The following is an 18,332-nucleotide window of genomic DNA, read 5'->3' as shown; positions in this document are numbered from 1 at the left end:
GCCCAGGGCTATTAATAGTCAACATAGTGAGGGTCAGACAGATTAGATTAATTTAAAGGGAGAGGAGAAAACACTGGCTGAGCTTAAATAGTTGATCAATACCCTCAGCATGGCGCTTAAGCACAGCACACAGAAGGGCAGCTGACTGTTACAGTTGCCATGGACAACACTGATACTACTGTAGGATTATCCGAGTCACTGAGGGAGTTCTATTAACCTGAGCCGTGGTGTACCGGTCTATGGCCCGTGACGTGAATGGGCAAACGCGGTGAGGGAGGAGTGCCCTTCTTAAATCTAACAGTAATCTGCACTGCTCAGTCATGCTGTCAACAAGACAGCACTGTGCATTGTCCAGAAACATCTATTTTCCATAAAATACACACTTCATGACCAAAGGTATGTGGACACCTGCACTTCGAACATCTCATTCCAAACTCAGGGGCATTAATATGGAGTTAGTCCCCCCTTGCTGCTATAACAGCGTCTAATCTCCTGGGAAGGCTTTCCACTAGATGTTGGGACTTGCTTCCATTCAGCCACAAGGGCATTAGTGAGGTCGGGCGATTAGGCCTGGCTCACAGTCAGCGTTTCAATTCATCACAAAGGTGTTCGATGGGGTTGAGGTCAGGGCTCTGTGAGGCCAGTCAAGTTCTCGCTTTGTGCACGGGGGTATTGTCATGCTGAAACTGGAAAGGGCCTTCCCCAAACTGTTGCCACAAAGTTGGAAGCACAGAATTGTCTAGAATATCATTGTATAATGTAGCGTTAAGATTTCCCGTCACTGGAACTAAGGAGCCTAAACCATGAAAAACAGCCCCAGACCATTATTCCTCCTCCACCAAACTGCAGATGGCACTATACATTGAGGCAGGTAGCATTCTCGCGGCATCCGCCAAACACACATTAATCCGTCGGACTGCCAGATGGTGAAGCATGATTCATCACTCCAGAGAACGCTTTTCCACTGCTCCAGAATCCAATGGTGGTGAGCTTTACACCACTCCAGCCGACGCTTGGCATTGCGCATGGTGATCTTAGGCTTGTTCTGCGTCCCGACAAACAGTTCTTGTGCCGACGTTGCTTCGAGGAAGTTTGGAACTCGACAGTGAGTGTTGCAACATATCATACGATATTTACACTACGCGCTTCAGAACTTGGCGGTCCCTTTCTGTGAGCTTGTGTGGCCTAACACTTTGCGGCGGAGCCGTCGTTGCTCCTAGACGTTTCCACTTCACAATAACAGCACTTACAATTGACCGGGGCAGCTCTAGCAGGGCAGAAATTTGACCAACTGACTTGTTGGAAAGGTGGCAACCTATGACGGTGCCACGTTGAAAGTCACTGAGCTCTTCAGCAATGTCATTCTACTGCCAATGTTTGTCTAGGGAGATTGCATGGCAGTGTGCTCGATTTTATACACCTGTCAGCAACAGGTGTGGCTGACCTAGCCGAATTCTCTAATTGGAAGGGGTCTCCACATACTTTCGTGTATATATAGTGTATATGTTACAAAATTCTAACTAGTTTTCATTTGGAAGGCAGAGAAAGCATCAAAAGCAATCACTTTTGCATGTGAGAACATAGAATCCCACTCCTATGCCACATGCTTAATGTCGGGGCTCAAGAGTGGCGCAGCGGTCTAAGCCACTGCATCTCAGTGCTAGAGGCGTCACTACAGACTAGTGGTCGACCGATTATGATTTTTCACCGCCGATACCGATTATTGGTGGACCAAAAAGAGCCGATACCGATCAATTGGCCATATTTTTATTTATTTATTTATATATAACAACAATACTGAATGAACACTTATTTTAACTTAATACATTAAATCTATTTAGTCTCAAATAAATAATGAAACATGGTCAATTTGGTTTAAATAATGCAAAAACAGTGTTGAAGACAGTAAAAGTGCAATATGTGCCATGTAAAAAAGCTAATGTTTAAGTTCCTTGCTCAGAACATATGAAAGCTGGTGGTTCAATATTCCCAGTTCTTCAATATTCACAGTTAAGAAGTTTTAGGTTATAGATATTATAGGAATTATGACGCATCGACTATTTCTCTCCATACCATTTGTATTACATATACCTTTGACTATTGGATGTTCTAATAGGCATTTTAGTATTGCCAGCCTAATCTCAGGAGTTGATAAGCTTGAAGTCATAAACAGCGCTGTGATCAAGCATTGCTAAGAGCTGCTGGAAAACGCAGTAAAGTTTGAATGAATGCTAACGAGCCTGCTGCTGCCTACCACCGCTCAGTCAGACTGCTCTATCAAATATCAAATCATAGACTTAATTATATAATAAACACACAAATACGAGCCTTTGGTCATTAATATGGTCAAATCCGGAACTATCATTTTGAAAACAAAACGTTTATTCTTTCAGTGAAATACGGAACCATTCCGCATTTTATCGAACGGGTGGCAACCTTATATAGATAGGTGTGCATCCTTCTAAATCACATCCAAACAATTGGATTGGCCACAAGTGGACTCCAATCAAGTTGTACTGATGTCTCAAGGATGATTAAAGGAAATTGGATGCACCTGAGCTCAATTTGGAGTGTCATAGCAAAGGGGTGTGAATACTTCTGTAAATTAGATTTCTGCATGTCATTTTCAATACATTTGCAAAAAATATATATGTTTTCACTGTAATTACTGTGTGTAAATGGGTGACAAAATAAACATCTATTGAATCCATTTTAAATTCAGGCTGTAACAAAATGTGTAATAAGTAAAGGGGTATGAATACTTTCTGAAGGCACAACAACAAGCACACTAGGTAAATAGATAAACTATTCTACTATGGGTTGTCTGACTTTTCTATTCATTACTCATCTTGTTTGCAGAGGAAAAGTAAAATGTGGACTGTCCTAGCATCTTTAAAGTGCGCCTATTTTTACATGTTCCATATTTTTATGCCGTGGCGTAGCACCACAGCTAAATGACTGCAGCGGAAACACTGACTAAACAAACAAACCAGAAGGATGTGAAAGAGCCAGACAGAAGTTGTTGTACTAACTGATCAGCTCTGAGCCTAGTTAGGTCTATGACGCATCCACTGAGCTGGGAATCTCTACTGTAATGTGACTGAGGAGTGTGTGTGCCAGGACTGATGAGAACACGTCCAGACAAGCACACAGCGCACAACACACTTAGCCAAAGCAGGGTGTGAGAGCTTGTCTGTGTCCAAACAAAAACAGCAGTAGCCTAAACCAGGGGTTCCCAACCTTTATCACTCCGGCTCCACTCCCAGCATTGGGGAACACCTCCACGTCTATTTCTATGGGCACAAGCTTCAGTTCATGACCAACTGTTCACACCCCTCGTTGGGGGAGAGAACATTTTGAAGGTTTAAAGCTTTTTCCTGCAGTTCTATATATTATACATTTTGTCATGGGAGGCAGAGAAAAGTGTACAGTTTTAAAGCGCATATCCTGCAATTCTACACATCCAGCTCTACTAGATGTCTCATCTGTTTGTGCTGTTGACCACTCTTTAGCCTACTCATGTCATCTCATGCATACCATACATTTACAGCAGGCAAAACCAGAGCAAACATGATGCCAAACTCACTAACCCAGAGCATACACGTATGGAATGACAACAAACACTGCAGAGAGGAGTTGGCTGAAGCAGGAAACCGATCAGTGGTGATCAAGCACCAGACACTCCAGTGCTTCTAGGGACACGAGAAAGATCCAACAGTGTGTTCTCAGACTGACATGGTAGCGTGAGAGATGTGACATGTAGAATACAGAGGAGTCTGAGTCACAGTGGGCCATGGAAGGTTGTTAAAGGAAGGTCGCACACAAAACGCCTTGGAGGGAAAACGGAGTCAACTGTCAGATACGATAAAGTGTCCCCACCTCAGTAGCAGCTATTCATAACTGCTGTTGGACAGACACTTACTCCTTCCATGACAACGCCTCATACTGCTTCTAAATAGAACACCGTCATGCTAGTTGTCACTCAAATGCTGTGTGTGTGGGTCCCATGACTGTTTTGTTCCAGTATACTTCTCTCCAGTCAAACGGATGTTATTTATCTAACGTGACTGAAAGAGAAAAAGGCTTGAAGCAACAGCAGGAGGCTGTCTCTTTTCAATAGCGTTGTTTCCGTACACGCACGCACTCTCTGACTTTAAAATGGGGTGGAGAAAACCCAAAAAGAACAATAACATTCCGGAATGACAGAAATAAAGTGTTGAGTGTATGGAATGTCTTCACTGAGCAACAGGAATTCTGAGGGACTCCACCTGTTGTCTCTAGACTCAATGGGAATTTCCCTGGGAACCAGACTACGAACAGCACCGGAGGAGACCCAGAGCATCAAACTAAATTGAACTGAAATGAATAGAATATACACACAGTCATTATTTTGGCACTACTAGTACCAAAGATTGTCAGATTTCCTGGCAGATTGTTACCAACATGAGGAAGAATGACATCTAACTCAGCTAAGAGCCTCTTGTATTCACATATGCTGAGTCCGCAGTTCCATTGACTTACTGTACAGCACGTAATGGGAGAGTTGGTGGAGTAAATGCATAAATGTAGCCTAGGTAATGATTTATTTACCTGTAGAAGGTCATCGCTGAGGACTTCTGTTTTCTCTGCTCTGTGGACGAGAAAAACACAACAGGAGATAGATTTGGTTTGACAGCTACTGATTGTATGTGCAAACACTGTCAATGCAATGAGGCCTTTCCAGACAGACTAGATTCCACACAGTGCAGAAGAACAGGGTCAAGTATTATGGGCAGGCATCTCTTCATGTGAACCACTGCACCAGCCTGGTTACCAACCACATTGTTGAAATGTATTATACAACACTACTACAGTACATTGTTGCTTGGTGAGACAACAGGGAGTTGGTTGAAGCACAGACTGGCACCCAGTATAGAAAACCACATGAAAGCCTGAGCACTATCGGTTTACATGGTGGGGGTTAGAGCCCGACCGATAAATAGGTTGACCAATACTGTCGGCTGATATTAGCCTTTCACAGAAATATTTGGATCGGTCTTTATTCCACAGAAAATTAACAGATTTTATATACAGTACCAGTCAAAAGTTAGACAAATCTACTCATTCAAGGGTTTTTCGTAATTTTTACATTGTAGAATAATAGTGAAGACATCAAAACTATGGAATAACAGATGGAATCATGTTGTAACCCAAAAAGTGTTAAATCAAAATATACAGTTGAAGTCGGAAGTTTACATACACCTTAGCCAAATACATTTCAAGTCAGTTTCAATTTCCGACATTTAATCCTAGTAAAAAAAATCCCTGTTTTAGGTCAGTTAGGATTACCACTATTTTAAGAATGTGAAATGTCAGAATGAATAGTAGATAGGGATTTATTTCAGCTTTATTTCTTTCATCACATTCCCAGTGGGTCAGAATTTTACATACACTCAATTAGTATTTGGTAGCATTGCCTTTAAATTGATTAACTTGGGTCAAACATTTCAGGTAGCCTTCCACAAGCTTCCCACAATAAGTTGGGGCGAATTTTGGCCCATTCCTCCTGACAGAGCTGGTGTAACTGAGTCAGGTTTGTAGGCCTCCTTGCTCGCACGCGCTTTTTCAGTTCTGCCCACAGATTTTCTATAGGATTGAGGTCAGGGCTTTGTGATGGCCACTCCAATACCTTGACTTTGTTGTACTTAAGCCATTTTGCCACAACTTTGTAAGTATGCTTGGGGTCATTGTCCATTTGGAAGACCAATTTGCAACCAAGGTTTAACTTCCTGACTGATGTCTTGAGATGTTGCTTCAATATATCCACATAATTTTCCTTCCTCCTCATGATGCCATCTATTTCGTGAAGTGCACCAGTCCCTCCTGCAGCAAAGCACCCCCACAACATGATGCTTCCACCCCCGTGCTTCACGGTTGGGATGGTGTTCTTCGGCTTGTAAACCCCCCCCCCACCCCCCTTTTCCTCTAAACATAACAATGGTCATTATGGCCAAACAGTTCTATTTTTGTTTCATCAGACCAGAGGACTTTTCTCCAAAAAGTACAATCTTTGTCCCCATGTGCAGTTGCAAACCGTAGTCTGGCATTTTTATGTTTGAGGTTTTGGAGCAGTGGCTTCTTCCTTGCTGAGCGGCCTTTCAGGTTATGTCGATATAGGACTCGTTTTACTGTGGATATAGATGCTTTTGTACCTGTTTCCTACAGCATCTTCACAAGGTCCTTTGCTGTTGTTCTGGGATTGATTTTCACTTTTCGCACCAAAGTACGTTCATCTCTAGGAGACAGAACGCGTCTCCTTCCTGAGCGGTATGACGGCTGCGTGGTCCCATGGTATTTATACTTGCGTACTATTGTTTGTACAGATGAACATGGTACCTTCAGGAATTTGGAAATTTCTCCCAAGGATGAACCAGACTTGTGGAGGTCTACAATTTTATTTTCTGAGGTCTTGGCTGATTTCTTTTGATTTTCCCCATGATGTCAAGCAAAGAGGCACTGAGTTTGAAGGTAGGCCTTGAAATACATCCACAGGTACACCTCCAATTGACCCAAATTATGTCAATTAGCCTATCAGAAGCTTCTAAAGCCATGACATAATTTTCTGGAATTTTCCAAGCTATTTAAAAGGCACGGTCAACTTAGTGGATGTAAACTTCTGACCCACGGGAAATGTGACACAGTGAATTATCAGTGAAATGATCCGTCTGTAAACAACTGTTGGAAACATTACTTGTGTCATTCAGAAAGTAGATGTCCTAACCAACTTGCCAAAACTATAGTTTGTTAACAAGAAATTTGTGGAGTGGTTGAAAAACGAGTTAATGACTCCAACCTAAGTGTATGTAAACATCCGATTCAGAAGTTTTTGGTTGTAGTTATAGGAATTATGACGCGTCAACTATTTCTCTCTATACCACTTGCATTTCATATACCTTTGACAATTGGATGTTCTAATAGGCATTTTAGTATTGCCAGCCTAATCTCAGGAGTTGAGAGGCTTGTAGTCATAAACAGCTCTGTGAAGCAAGTATTGCTAAGAGCTGCTGACAAACGCAGTAAAGTTTGAATGAATGCTTACGAGCCTGCTGCTGCCTAACACCGCTCAGTCAAACTGCTCTATCAAATAATAGACTTTATTATAATAAAGACAGAAATAGGATCCGTTGGTCATTAATATGGTAAAATACGGAAACTATCATTTCGAAAAATAAAAAAAAGTTTATTCTTTCAGTGAAATACGGAACCGTTCCGTATTTTATTGAACGGGTGGCAACCCTAAGTCTAAATATTGCTGTTACATTGCACAACCTTCAACGTTATGTCATAATTATGTAAAAAAAAAAAATTATGGCAAATTAGTTCGCAACAAGCCAGGCGGCCTAAACTGTTACATATACCCTGACTCTGCGTGCAATGAACGCAAGAGAAGTTACAATTTTTCTAGTTAATATTGCCTGCTACCATGAATTTCTTTTAACTAAATATGCAGGTTTAAAAAAATATATACTTCTGTGTATTGATTTTAAGAAAGGCATTGATGTTAGCTAGTTAACCTAGTAATATCATCCATGTGTAGTTAACTAGTGATTACATGAAGATTGTTTTTTGTAAGATAAGTTTAATGCTAGCTAGCAACTTACCTTGGCTCCTTGCTGCACTCGCATAACAGGTGGCCAGCCTGCCACGCAGTTCCTCGTGGAATGCAATGTAATCGGCCATAATCGGCATCCAAAAATGACGATTACCCATTGTTATGAAAACTTGAAATCGGCCCTAATTAAATCAACCATGCTGATTAATCGGTCGACCTCTACTACAGACCCTGGTTCGATTCCAGGCTGCATTCATTTAGGAATCGGACTGCTTCCCAGGCGGGAGCCAGGTGCCCTGTTCAAAGCCAATGGTGAAGTGAAATTTTCTCAAAACAAAATGTACATAACTTAGGCTAGATTAAGCATGTGAAGTAATGAGTAGGATTCTGTCATTTCATACCTCAGCAAAGAGACGGTGTAATATTGCATGTGACCAATATGTTGAAAATGGTGCTTTCACACAAGACTCCATAGTCCATTCCCTCTCTCCCCCTCCCCCATGCCTTTCTACTCCTCCTACAAGTAACTTAACCCATTTTGTAGCTTGTAACGTTTGCCCTTGCCAACTGGTCCTGGTACAGTTTCACTGTTAAGGTCACACTGCTTAGGTTTAGGCTGATGTACAGCAAAAAAGTTCTCAGGTCAGATGTTAAACATTTTTACATTTTACATTTTAGTCATTTAGCAGACGCTCTTATCCAGAGCGACTTACAAATTGGACAGCAGACAGTCAGTAACTGGAGCCCTAAACTCAGCAGAGTCCCTCCTCTCCTCCAAAAACTGGGCTCTGTGCACTATAGTAACCTTGTGACAGTGGTGGACAGCTGCTTCCAATTATAACCCAGAGAGAGGCTGGGGGAGAGAGAAAAAAAAAGCAGAGAAAGAGAGATGGAGGCTAAGAGAGAAAGATGGAGGCAGAAAGAGAACGAGAGAAAGGGGCTGCGAGCCAAGCCGCAAAACCAAATCCAGCGAGGATTCAAGTCGAGAGGTTTTCTGGAGAAGTGCCTGAAGCCAAGCAGCTTGGTGAGGTCACATGAAGTGTGTGGACATTCAACCTCAGAAACCAGAAGACATGGGCTGCGTTCCAAACGGCAAAAGTAGTGCACTAATAGGGGGCCATTTGGGACATGCATGGTTCTAGCAACAGCAGGCAGCCAGGGCCAGAGGGGACATATGAGACTCACGTCACTCACCACATCTACAGCACTCCAGAGAGAAACACACTTTAAAACATATTACTAAACCACAGGTCAGAATCCCTCTAGCTGTCTCCCCTTTATTGCCTCTGTGTTATATAACAGTTCAGAGTGCATGGAATGCGTCTGCATGGAATTATTGACTCGGAGCACCAATCAATTATATGTGCATGGTTATTTGGTGTATAAACAAATATGAGTAGCAGTAGCCTATATCCAACAACATAAAATCAACACTCGCTCATCCAGACAAACTAAACTGCGTCACTAAAAACAAAAATAGACCTAGTATAATGTCCCAGCCCAGGAGCAACAACAAAACAATTGTTTAGCCTCTCTCAGCTGACCTGGGCTATCAAAGTGAATGGAGCTGAGTGACTACACCAGGCTCTGTAGAACTGTTACACTCACCACGAGGTAGCTTTGTGACCTAGCTAGCTATAGCAACAACAGATACTTGGATCACTGAACAACATAAATTAGGCTGCACCCCGCCACCAGCCTAAGAATGATCCCCATGGCAACGTGCTGGAGATGGTAAATTAATACTCTATCCGGTTTCTACAATAGAGGGGCTGTTGCTGGCCTTTTCACCACTCAATCAGTTTGGAGAGGAGGTGGAGTTTGTCATGGTAGCAACAGTTGGCAGCTCAGGGCTCACAACATAATGGATATTGGATACAGATGAAATGATAGGACTTGTGCACAACTGAATACTTACAATTGTGAAGTAGCATACTGTTGCTGTCTGGTTTCATAGCCATGGGAAAATGTTGTAGGGTGGTGCGATTTTTTTTCAGCAACGAGGGGGGGGGGGGGGCAGCTAATACAGGACTAGAACAGGCCCAGAGCACTACTTTTGTGAAGATTTTATAATTTATTTGTATTATTCTGATTTTGCAGGGGGTGCTGCAGTATCTTCAGCACCCCTACTATGTCCAGTTTTACAAGGAGATGTTGTGCCACTGAGCCCACTTCTTCTGACCAGTCAATTTCAGTGTCGCATGGACCTACCACCTAGACACCCAACCCTTTGAGAAATTAGGGAACTGAAGAATGTCTTGTGGTTTTAAACAACTTACTGCGCTGAGATGTGCAACCTGTCTGCCTGTGACAAACTGTGGCTAGATTCTTTCCTCAAATCCTACCACTCTGCTGGAACAGGCTCGGTTTTATCACCAGAGCTAAATCACACTAGTATCAGCACAGAGTTACCTCACCAGGTTCTGTCTGAAGTCCATCAGAACACGGGAGTTAAAATCAAGAAACAAGAGTAGGCAAGGATTCACATTCACATCCTCTTCTACACAGGTACTTCTCTAGCGTTCGTCACGCCAGTGTTTTTTCACCCATTTTCTCTTCTTAGAAACAGCACTTCTCTGGCAGGCCATTTCCTGTTTGGAGAAGAATAAGGAGAGATTTCCTCTGAGCGGCTGACTGCTGAACACAGTGTTCTGCTCCGGCACAATCACAGGAACCCAGGGACAGGCTAAAGGCCCTTCTCTATCACACACACAACAAGCACACACACATTCATGGTCACATGCACGCTTGTAGCTCGCACATACCCTCACATGTATACTTGTACTTACACTCTCCCACAGGTCTGCTTTCTGGATCACACACACTCCTGATTTAATGTTAGTCAAATACAGTGAGGAAATGATTAGTATTCCAGCAGTCCTGTCTGTTCACCCTGAGCCAGTGGCACAGCGCTGAAGGTACGTTAAGGGGATACTCTGAGCACTCAGGATACGGTTACACTCAAATAAACACGCCAGGACTATCTGGGTACGGCAACTTGGATGCCTCTCTATGCTAACTACACTGCCATTCAAAAGATGCCAATTGGAAAGAAGTACAGAGTAGCTTAGCCTTGCAGATATTTTCTAGAATTAGAGCTATGAACATTGTTTCTCCCCATAGAATTAGAGTTTGTAGAACGGATGGACATTCCAATTCAAAGCTATGTTCCATTCCACAATCCACATGTGGCATTCTAGGTGACTTTTGATCCTTAGACCAGAGCAGAGCAAGATTCCCCAGTCTGAGATGTTATCTTGGCTGTGTCTCAAAACTCTTCAATTGCTTCCTTTCCTAGTCACCTTTTCTCCATCAGCACTGAAAGGACTGGATAGGTTTCCAACTTGTTCTTTCACCTATCATTATGTTCTGTCAGATCAGAGATCATGGCAGTAGGAACATGAAGCTAGTTAAAACTATTAGAGCCACAACCGTTGCTTGTTGTGCAATGTGTGTCATCTCTGGTCATGTGTTCACTCAGAGAAGCCAAGGAGACCTTCCGTACCATTCCGTGCTGGGCTCACCCCTAGCACATAGCTAAAAGTTATATTCATACTCCCACGCAGCACCCCTCACACTACAGCCCCACATAATGATAACAGGCCAGCGCCCAGTTTCCCGATAGAGATAGAATTTAGGCTTATGAGTGTTTCAACAATGTATCTTTCCTACAATGGGCGAAGATGTAACATGCGTTTCCCAAAACGCCATGCAGAGAGAAAGGTAGCTAAGTGCGTCGTTAGAGAATATGTCGGTACTGATAGGATCGAAAGAAAGGGAGTGCTGCTCTTGGATGAGCTTTCGCGATTCAAATCTTTACTTAACATTAGAATTATATTACCACCTATAGCTGTAAATATTGTGGCGGCTTATTCTAATAAAAATTCACTGAATCACAGATTTGGCACATCATTGCGGACATGTAAGGCTACACATCATGAAATATATTGAGACAAATTAGACAGTGGCCTGCAAGTAGCAAAATAAAACTCAATTGATTGAATATTAAATGTATTTCAATATGATTCAAATAGGCCTGTAGCCTACTGTTTATATTTGAATGTAGTCATCTCAGTTTGCAGTATCTTTGTATACATTGCTTGTTTATACCATTGCAAAGACATTGGCAACGTTGTATTTGTGGTCAACTTTGTTCTGAAGTTATCAGCGGTCAGAGAGACGAATAACGTGATTCTATGTTTAGAGGAGATCTTGTGTATGAAGTGACGCTGGAGAGCAAAATAAAGCATCTGACGACACACTATGCTGTTCTACAAGTGGTCCGAGGCAGGCAGTAGACTACGAGTGGTCCGAGGCAGGCGGTAGACTACGAGTGGTCCGAGGCAGGCGGTAGACTACGAGTGGTCCGAGGCAGGCGGTAGACTACGAGTGGTCCGAGGCAGGCGGTAGACTACGAGTGGTCCGAGGCAGGCGGTAGACTAAGAGTGGTCCGAGGCAGGCGGTAGATTACGAGTGGTCCGAGGCAGGCGGTAGATTACGAGTGGTACGAGGCAGGCGTTAGATTACGAGTGGTCCGAGGCAGGCGTTAGATTACGAGTGGTCCGAGGCAGGCGGTAGATTACGAGTGGTACGAGGCAGGCGTTAGATTACGAGTGGTCTGAGGCAGGCGGTAGATTACGAGTGGTCTGAGGCGTTAGATTACGAGTGGTCTGAGGCAGGCGGTAGATTACGAGTGGTCTGAGGCAGGCGTTAGATTAAGAGCGTTTTCAAGTGCAACATTAATAACGATGGTTTTGGGAAACCACTCAGATATTAAACGATGCTCCTACGAAGCTTCTAACGATGAACTTAGCCTTAAAATGCTTTTGGAAAACCTGGCCCTGGCCAGACAACAACACTGGCTGTGTATTCTACTAGCTACTGTCTGCAAGGGAGGCAGGCCTCTCCTTTTCAAGGATACTGTTACAGGGAGGTTCTATATCTCTCTCCATGGATAAAAGCCTACGGAATTAGCGATCCGTTGCCAAGATATTCCCAAAGATTACACTTATTCAAAGGGCTGCTCTCTCAAGGGTAGTTCCATTACTGGTGAGTAGGCCAGGGGCCCTAGACTATGGTTGAGAGTGAGAAGAGACATTGAGGCACTATCATGTCATACTTATCTCAGGCATTAGACACTAGCTTGTTTAATGCATTAAATCTTGCTGACTGTGTGTAATTTTGCATGCCAAATGCAACTCTAGACTGTTTGAATCGGCAGTTTCAGTTTTAGTCTGAGTGAAAGTGGAATGGAAGAGCGTGGCGTGACTCCATTACTTGATCGTTTAGTGTCCGTCCCCCCCATAAGTACTAGAGGGGAAACTGTTCTGGGGGCCTTCTACCACAAGCACACCTGTGCTCTTTTGAGCCACACAAGGGTAAACAAGGATGTTATCTCTTGGTTAGCATCAGTTAATATGAACTTGATCCCTCATCCTGGCTGCCTTAGCAGATTAGGCTGACATGGCATTGAAGTGACATGGCCAGCCAACAGAGCTGGAGGACTGGTGACTCACTGATGGACTGGCATCCCAAAACATTGCTTGAATCGCTTCACTAGGTAGGATTCCATCCAATTTCAGACAGATTTGCATGTGAATATTCTAAAATCTTCATAAAACAATGAGCATTTTCCCACCAGAGATGTTTCCATCGAACTACATTTTTGTGGATAAAAGCATGTGCGTTAAATTGGTTTCCATCGCATTTTCAACTCTGCTGAGGTTGTCACAAAAACTTGCGTTATATCCAGTAGCAAATGTGCCCACTCTGGTCTTGGTACATGAGCTCTAGCCAACAGCTCGCAGATACAGTGCGGGTAGACTACCTACCTACAGTATGAGATTATTATGGATAACAGCGATATTATTTGTATTTGCCAAACGGCAGCCAAGCATTGATCATCATGTCACCAGAATAAGACCCTCGATATTTATTGGAAAGGCGCATCAAGCTCATCACCTGTGAAGTTCATCATTTAGTTCATATGTAGCCTAATAACCTGCATGCTTTCCCGAGTCATAGTGGGAGGACCACGCAACATATCATAGCGTGAGTCCCAAGTTTACTTCGATATGATGGTTATTATATCAATATTTGGCATGAAGGCGTTTCCACTACCATTTCTCGCATGATACCTTTTACCGACACAAAAATATCCCACCATGTCGAACGAACAAATTGCATTTATAAAATTGTTCCGGCATTTCACCTTTCACCAGACGGGATGTGATTGTTTTCATGCGTCAGTTAACGTTAATTTATCCGCATGAAATTGTTGGACGAATAACCAGCCAGGTTAATGTCAGTTAAAATTGGAGACAAAAAAAAAAACTGTTGCAGACATGCACTTCTTGTACAATTTCCAGCATAAGCGATTTGTGGCTCGGCCACGTGAAGTACAACGTCGTCACAGTCCTTGGATAACAGCTGTCAAATGTCTTTAGCTCAGCAGTAGATGTGCAAATCTGGCCGTTACCGATGTAAATGTGCGGTATGCATGCTGGCGTATAGATGTGATGCTAAATTCACCATGAAACAACATGTTTAGACTTCCAGCCATGGCACAAACCGTTTTAGCAAGCAACAGATGTGAACTGTTTAGGAAACCTCACCACTTTTTCCTCGATGAACAAAGCTCCAAATTAAAATGGGACAACATTCACGTTAGCTCTAGCCTTGACATGACCAGTTACTGATACAAAACATTTATTTTCTAGCCAACTGAACTGACAATATGGCATACGAACGCCATAGAAAAATCAGGGCAACATCCCTACCCCCAACGCCGCAATAAAGACAAAACTAGCTAACGTTAGCTAGCTAAATTTAACAACAGCCAAAATTACTTGCCTGCCAACTGTTTGGTTGGCGAGTTGTTTCATCCGATTGAACTGTTTCTTCATTTTGCGTCCTTCTCCAGTGGAGTCTTGCTGCGTTTTAGAGCTGGAAAAGTAACTCCTGCGATGTGCTTCATCAGTCGAGAGTCCTTAGGTTGGTCATGAAGTTCACAATAGCCAGCTAGCTTTTTGTCGAAGATTAGCTTGCAGCTAGCTAAGCTATGAACCAATTAAAATAGCTAACTTACTGTAGCTAGTCACTTTTGAGCTAGTTTAGTCTAGCCTTGAAGTAGTTGTTTCAGAAAAAAGCTATTCCCTCGCAAGCTGACGACATGGTTAAAGCTATGTATATGATCAAAAAGCTAGCAAGCTATCCAGAGTTCCACTGACTGGTTGCAGCCTTTACATTGCTGAATATCTGGCTGGCTACTCAACGTCGACCGCTTTTCCCAACCAGCTTGTAGCACACCTCTCCCCTCTTTGCCAGCACAAGCTGAGGGCGTTGAATGGGTGGCAGGAAGTATACGTAGCAAAAGCATCCATCCGTCTAACACCATCCCCAGCACTGCTAAATGTGCAGACTGTGTAGCTTGGGCTACTTTACGAAAGTAATCTTGCTCGCTCCTGTGATACAATACAGTACTGCAATAATTTGCACTGACCTTACAAACTCAGTAGAATTGTGATCATGAAGACATTGAACATGCCTACAGAATTATACAGTAACATTTACCCATAGCTATTAAAACAGTTGAGTTGAGTTGAAATATCAAACTGTTGTTCAATGACATACAGTACCAGTCAAATGTTTGGACACATCTACTCATTCAAGGGTTTTTCTTTATTGTTTTACTATTTTCTACATTGTAAAATAATAGTGAAGACATCAAAACTATGAAATAACACACATGGAATCATGTAGTAACCAAAAAAGTGTTAAACAAATCATAATATATTTTATATTTGAGATTCTTCAAAGTAGCCACCCTTTGCCTTGATGACAGCTTTGCACACTCTTGGCATTCTCTCAACCAGCTTCATGAGGTAGTCACCTGGAATGCATTTCAATTAACAGGTGTGCCTTGTTAATAGTTCATTTGTGGAATTTACTTCCTTCTTAATGCGTTTGAGCCAAACGTTGTGTTGTGACAAGGTAGGGCGGTATACAGAAGACAGACCAAGTTATGGCAAGAACAACTCAAATAAGCAAAGAAAAACGACAGTCCATCATTACTTTAAGACATGAAGTTCAGTCAATTCGGAAAATGTCAAGATTTTTAGTGCAGTCGCAAAAACTATCAAGCACTATGATGAACTGGCTTTCATGAGGACCGCCACAGGAAAGGAAGTTAATTAGAGTTACCAGCCTCAGAAATTGCAGCCCAAATAAATGCTTCACAGAGTTCAAGTAACAGACACATCTCAACATCAACTGTTCAGAGGAGACTGCGTGAAACAGGCCTTCATGGTCAAATTGCTGCGAAGAAATCACTACTAAAGGACACCAATAAGAAGAAGACTTGCTTGGGCCAAGAAACACAAATAATTGACATTAGACCGGTGGAAATCTGTCCTTTGCTCTGATGAGTCCACATTTTAGATTTTTGGTTCCAACGGCTGTCTTTGTAAATACAGCAGCCAATAGAACTCACCCGTAGTTTGAAGGAAGAGTGAACGCGAGATGGGGGATAGGTTATAGCAGTTATTTATTCAGACCCATAACCATTCAATCAATCTTTGCGAAGAGAAGTCAAAGCATTCTGCATCAAATTATAGTCCTATATTATTCAAGGGTGTCATTAGAATGATGAAGATAAGGACAAGGAAACGTATTTAATTTAACTGTTTAAAGCGAGGAAGGGCTGAAGCAACAGTAGAGAGAGACAGAAGAGGTAGGCTAATAACACTAGGGGAAAATATATATATATGCATCAGCCTACTAATTATAGAAATATTATATTTCAAAAAGGAAATCAAATTCGCTAGCCTATACTTGTAACTTTGTAGGCCGCATGTGTTGCAGCATAATCGCATGTTCTCTTCTGCTTTATCATGGTTTGAACTATGTGCGTAATTCCAGTCCATAAAATACTGCATAATACAATACAGTACAGTAATACAGTTCGCACTCAAAAAGATTAGCCTACTGATTAATTTATTTACCCAAGAGAGCATATAGCTAGTTACATATATGGCTTTCATGTTTTTCTGTCGTGCGTAATGTGCAGTAGCCACAGTATATATTATAATTCAGAAATGTTCACAAATTGTTCACTGTTTTCACAAGAGACAGATGTTATGGGCAAAATGTTATGGGCAAAAAACAAGAAAATCATTGAATACTTGACACTTAGCCCTGCTATACAATCAAGTTGCACAATATGCATGAGTTATGAAAGCTCACCTGCAATGATCACTCTCTATACTATGTGTTGGATAACGGCACAACCATTTGGCCTTTTTTTGGGCTTGGGCTCATTAACATTAAAATGTTGTTAATGTAGGGTTCGTAAAATGTATTTAATATATGGCGCATCCGGCTCAGGTAGCATCAGGTTTGAATTCTCATGCTGATCAAAGCTTTAATCAAATCCAGACATATTTAAATGCTTTATAATACTTTTGAATGGCACTTCCGGTTTTGGCGGGAAATACCGGGTTACCCGGGAGAAAAGTTAGGCCCTATTTATTCTCGGGATGGAACATTTCTAAAATATCCCGGGAAAATATTCAGCCCTAATGAACATGTGTTATCCTTTGATTCCTCAGGAAAAATGCAAAACAATTCCATTCATTAAAATAATCTTGAAGGAGAGAAAAGAAGATAAGAAAAACAGAAGAGAGAGACAGGTTTTACTGATAAAGTTGCCATGGCCACGGGGAGTATGGTTAATTTATTAATATGGCTGCCATTCGTTATTGATCCAATTCCACTTGGATTAGCAGCACTTGCCTAGCCTGGCTGACGCAAATCATGAGTTAGGTGACAACCAGATTTACACTTGCCCTCGAGGCTGAGCCCACCAAGCCTGGCATTAAACTAAATGTCGTTATTGCATGCACAAAACTATGTCTTAATTGAAGTCAATATGATCATAACCACTGTCAAATTTTATTTCTATAACTGACCCATACTTAATACCATAGAGATAAAATATAAGTGTAACATCGTAACAATCCCAATGAAATTTGATGCATCTAAAATAACAATCCCAGATCTGTTGAGAGGTTATCTGATGTCATTATAATGCATTTAATTTATTGGTTGTGGCGGCTAGAGAGTAGGACAATGAAAACGTTAAAAAAGGAATACGTTGCATTGTGGGACACAAATACCGTAGCCCAAGTTCCGAGGAAGCAAGACGGTGGATGGTGGTTGGAAGAGCGCGCTTGTTTGAAATGGAAAATGCTTTGCGGTAGCTTTTCATAAAGAAGAACATCAAGACGAGGTGGCTGCTTTACAAGTGGGATGTACTGTTGAGCGCTACATTCCGAGGGGTTCGTGCTGATTGTACGGAGATTGTGACAACTGGTTAAATGGCGTCCCTTGAGAAAGCAAGAACAAGAAGTATGTCAGGAAAAGTGCAGTATTATCAGGAGACGTATACTTGGAATACGAAGGAGGAATGGAGGGAAAAAGAGAGGCAGAGGAGGTCTAAGAGAGAGAGAGAGAGAGGGAGGGAGGAAGAGGGTGAGCTTGAGTCTTAAAAATATCTGGAAAAAAGGGAGATTGTTCTTTAACAAACAATGGTAGAAAGTGTAAGCAGAGAGAGCTGAAGACAGGAGGAGAAATGGAAGTGAACGAGGTTGAAGTATTGGAGGTGGTAGGTGTAGTGAAGTTCTCGGAGCCGGAGGCTTGCACCGAGGGTCAGGATAAAGATGAGTCTGTGGCAGTAGGAGTG

The 18,332-nt window shown here is 42.2% G+C and overlaps 1 protein-coding gene across 6 annotated transcripts in view; it reads right to left on the bottom strand.

The window, feature by feature from the left end:
- arhgap17a (Rho GTPase activating protein 17a) overlaps window positions 1-15,009 on the bottom strand; it is a 48,904-nt gene extending 33,895 nt beyond the window's left edge. For 2 of the 6 annotated variants that reach the window (XM_014179686.2, XM_014179690.2), the window contains exons 1-2: window positions 14,444-15,008; window positions 4,591-4,630 (exon numbers count right to left, since the gene is read on the bottom strand). In XM_014179686.2, the coding sequence (XP_014035161.1) occupies window positions 4,591-4,630; window positions 14,444-14,496 (93 nt within the window). In that variant the 5' untranslated portion in view covers window positions 14,497-15,008. Of the gene's footprint in view, window positions 1-4,590; window positions 4,631-14,443 lie in introns of all 6 variants that reach the window. The other 4 variants (XM_014179689.2, XM_045710435.1, XM_014179688.2 and 1 more) reach the window with 3 other exon arrangements.
- Between the last annotated feature and the right edge of the window lie 3,323 nt (window positions 15,010-18,332).

Source organism: Salmo salar, chromosome ssa28, assembly GCF_905237065.1.
Source record: "Salmo salar chromosome ssa28, Ssal_v3.1, whole genome shotgun sequence".
Taxonomy (NCBI): Eukaryota; Metazoa; Chordata; class Actinopteri; order Salmoniformes; family Salmonidae; genus Salmo; species Salmo salar.
This window is presented reverse-complemented; position numbering and strand designations above follow the sequence as displayed.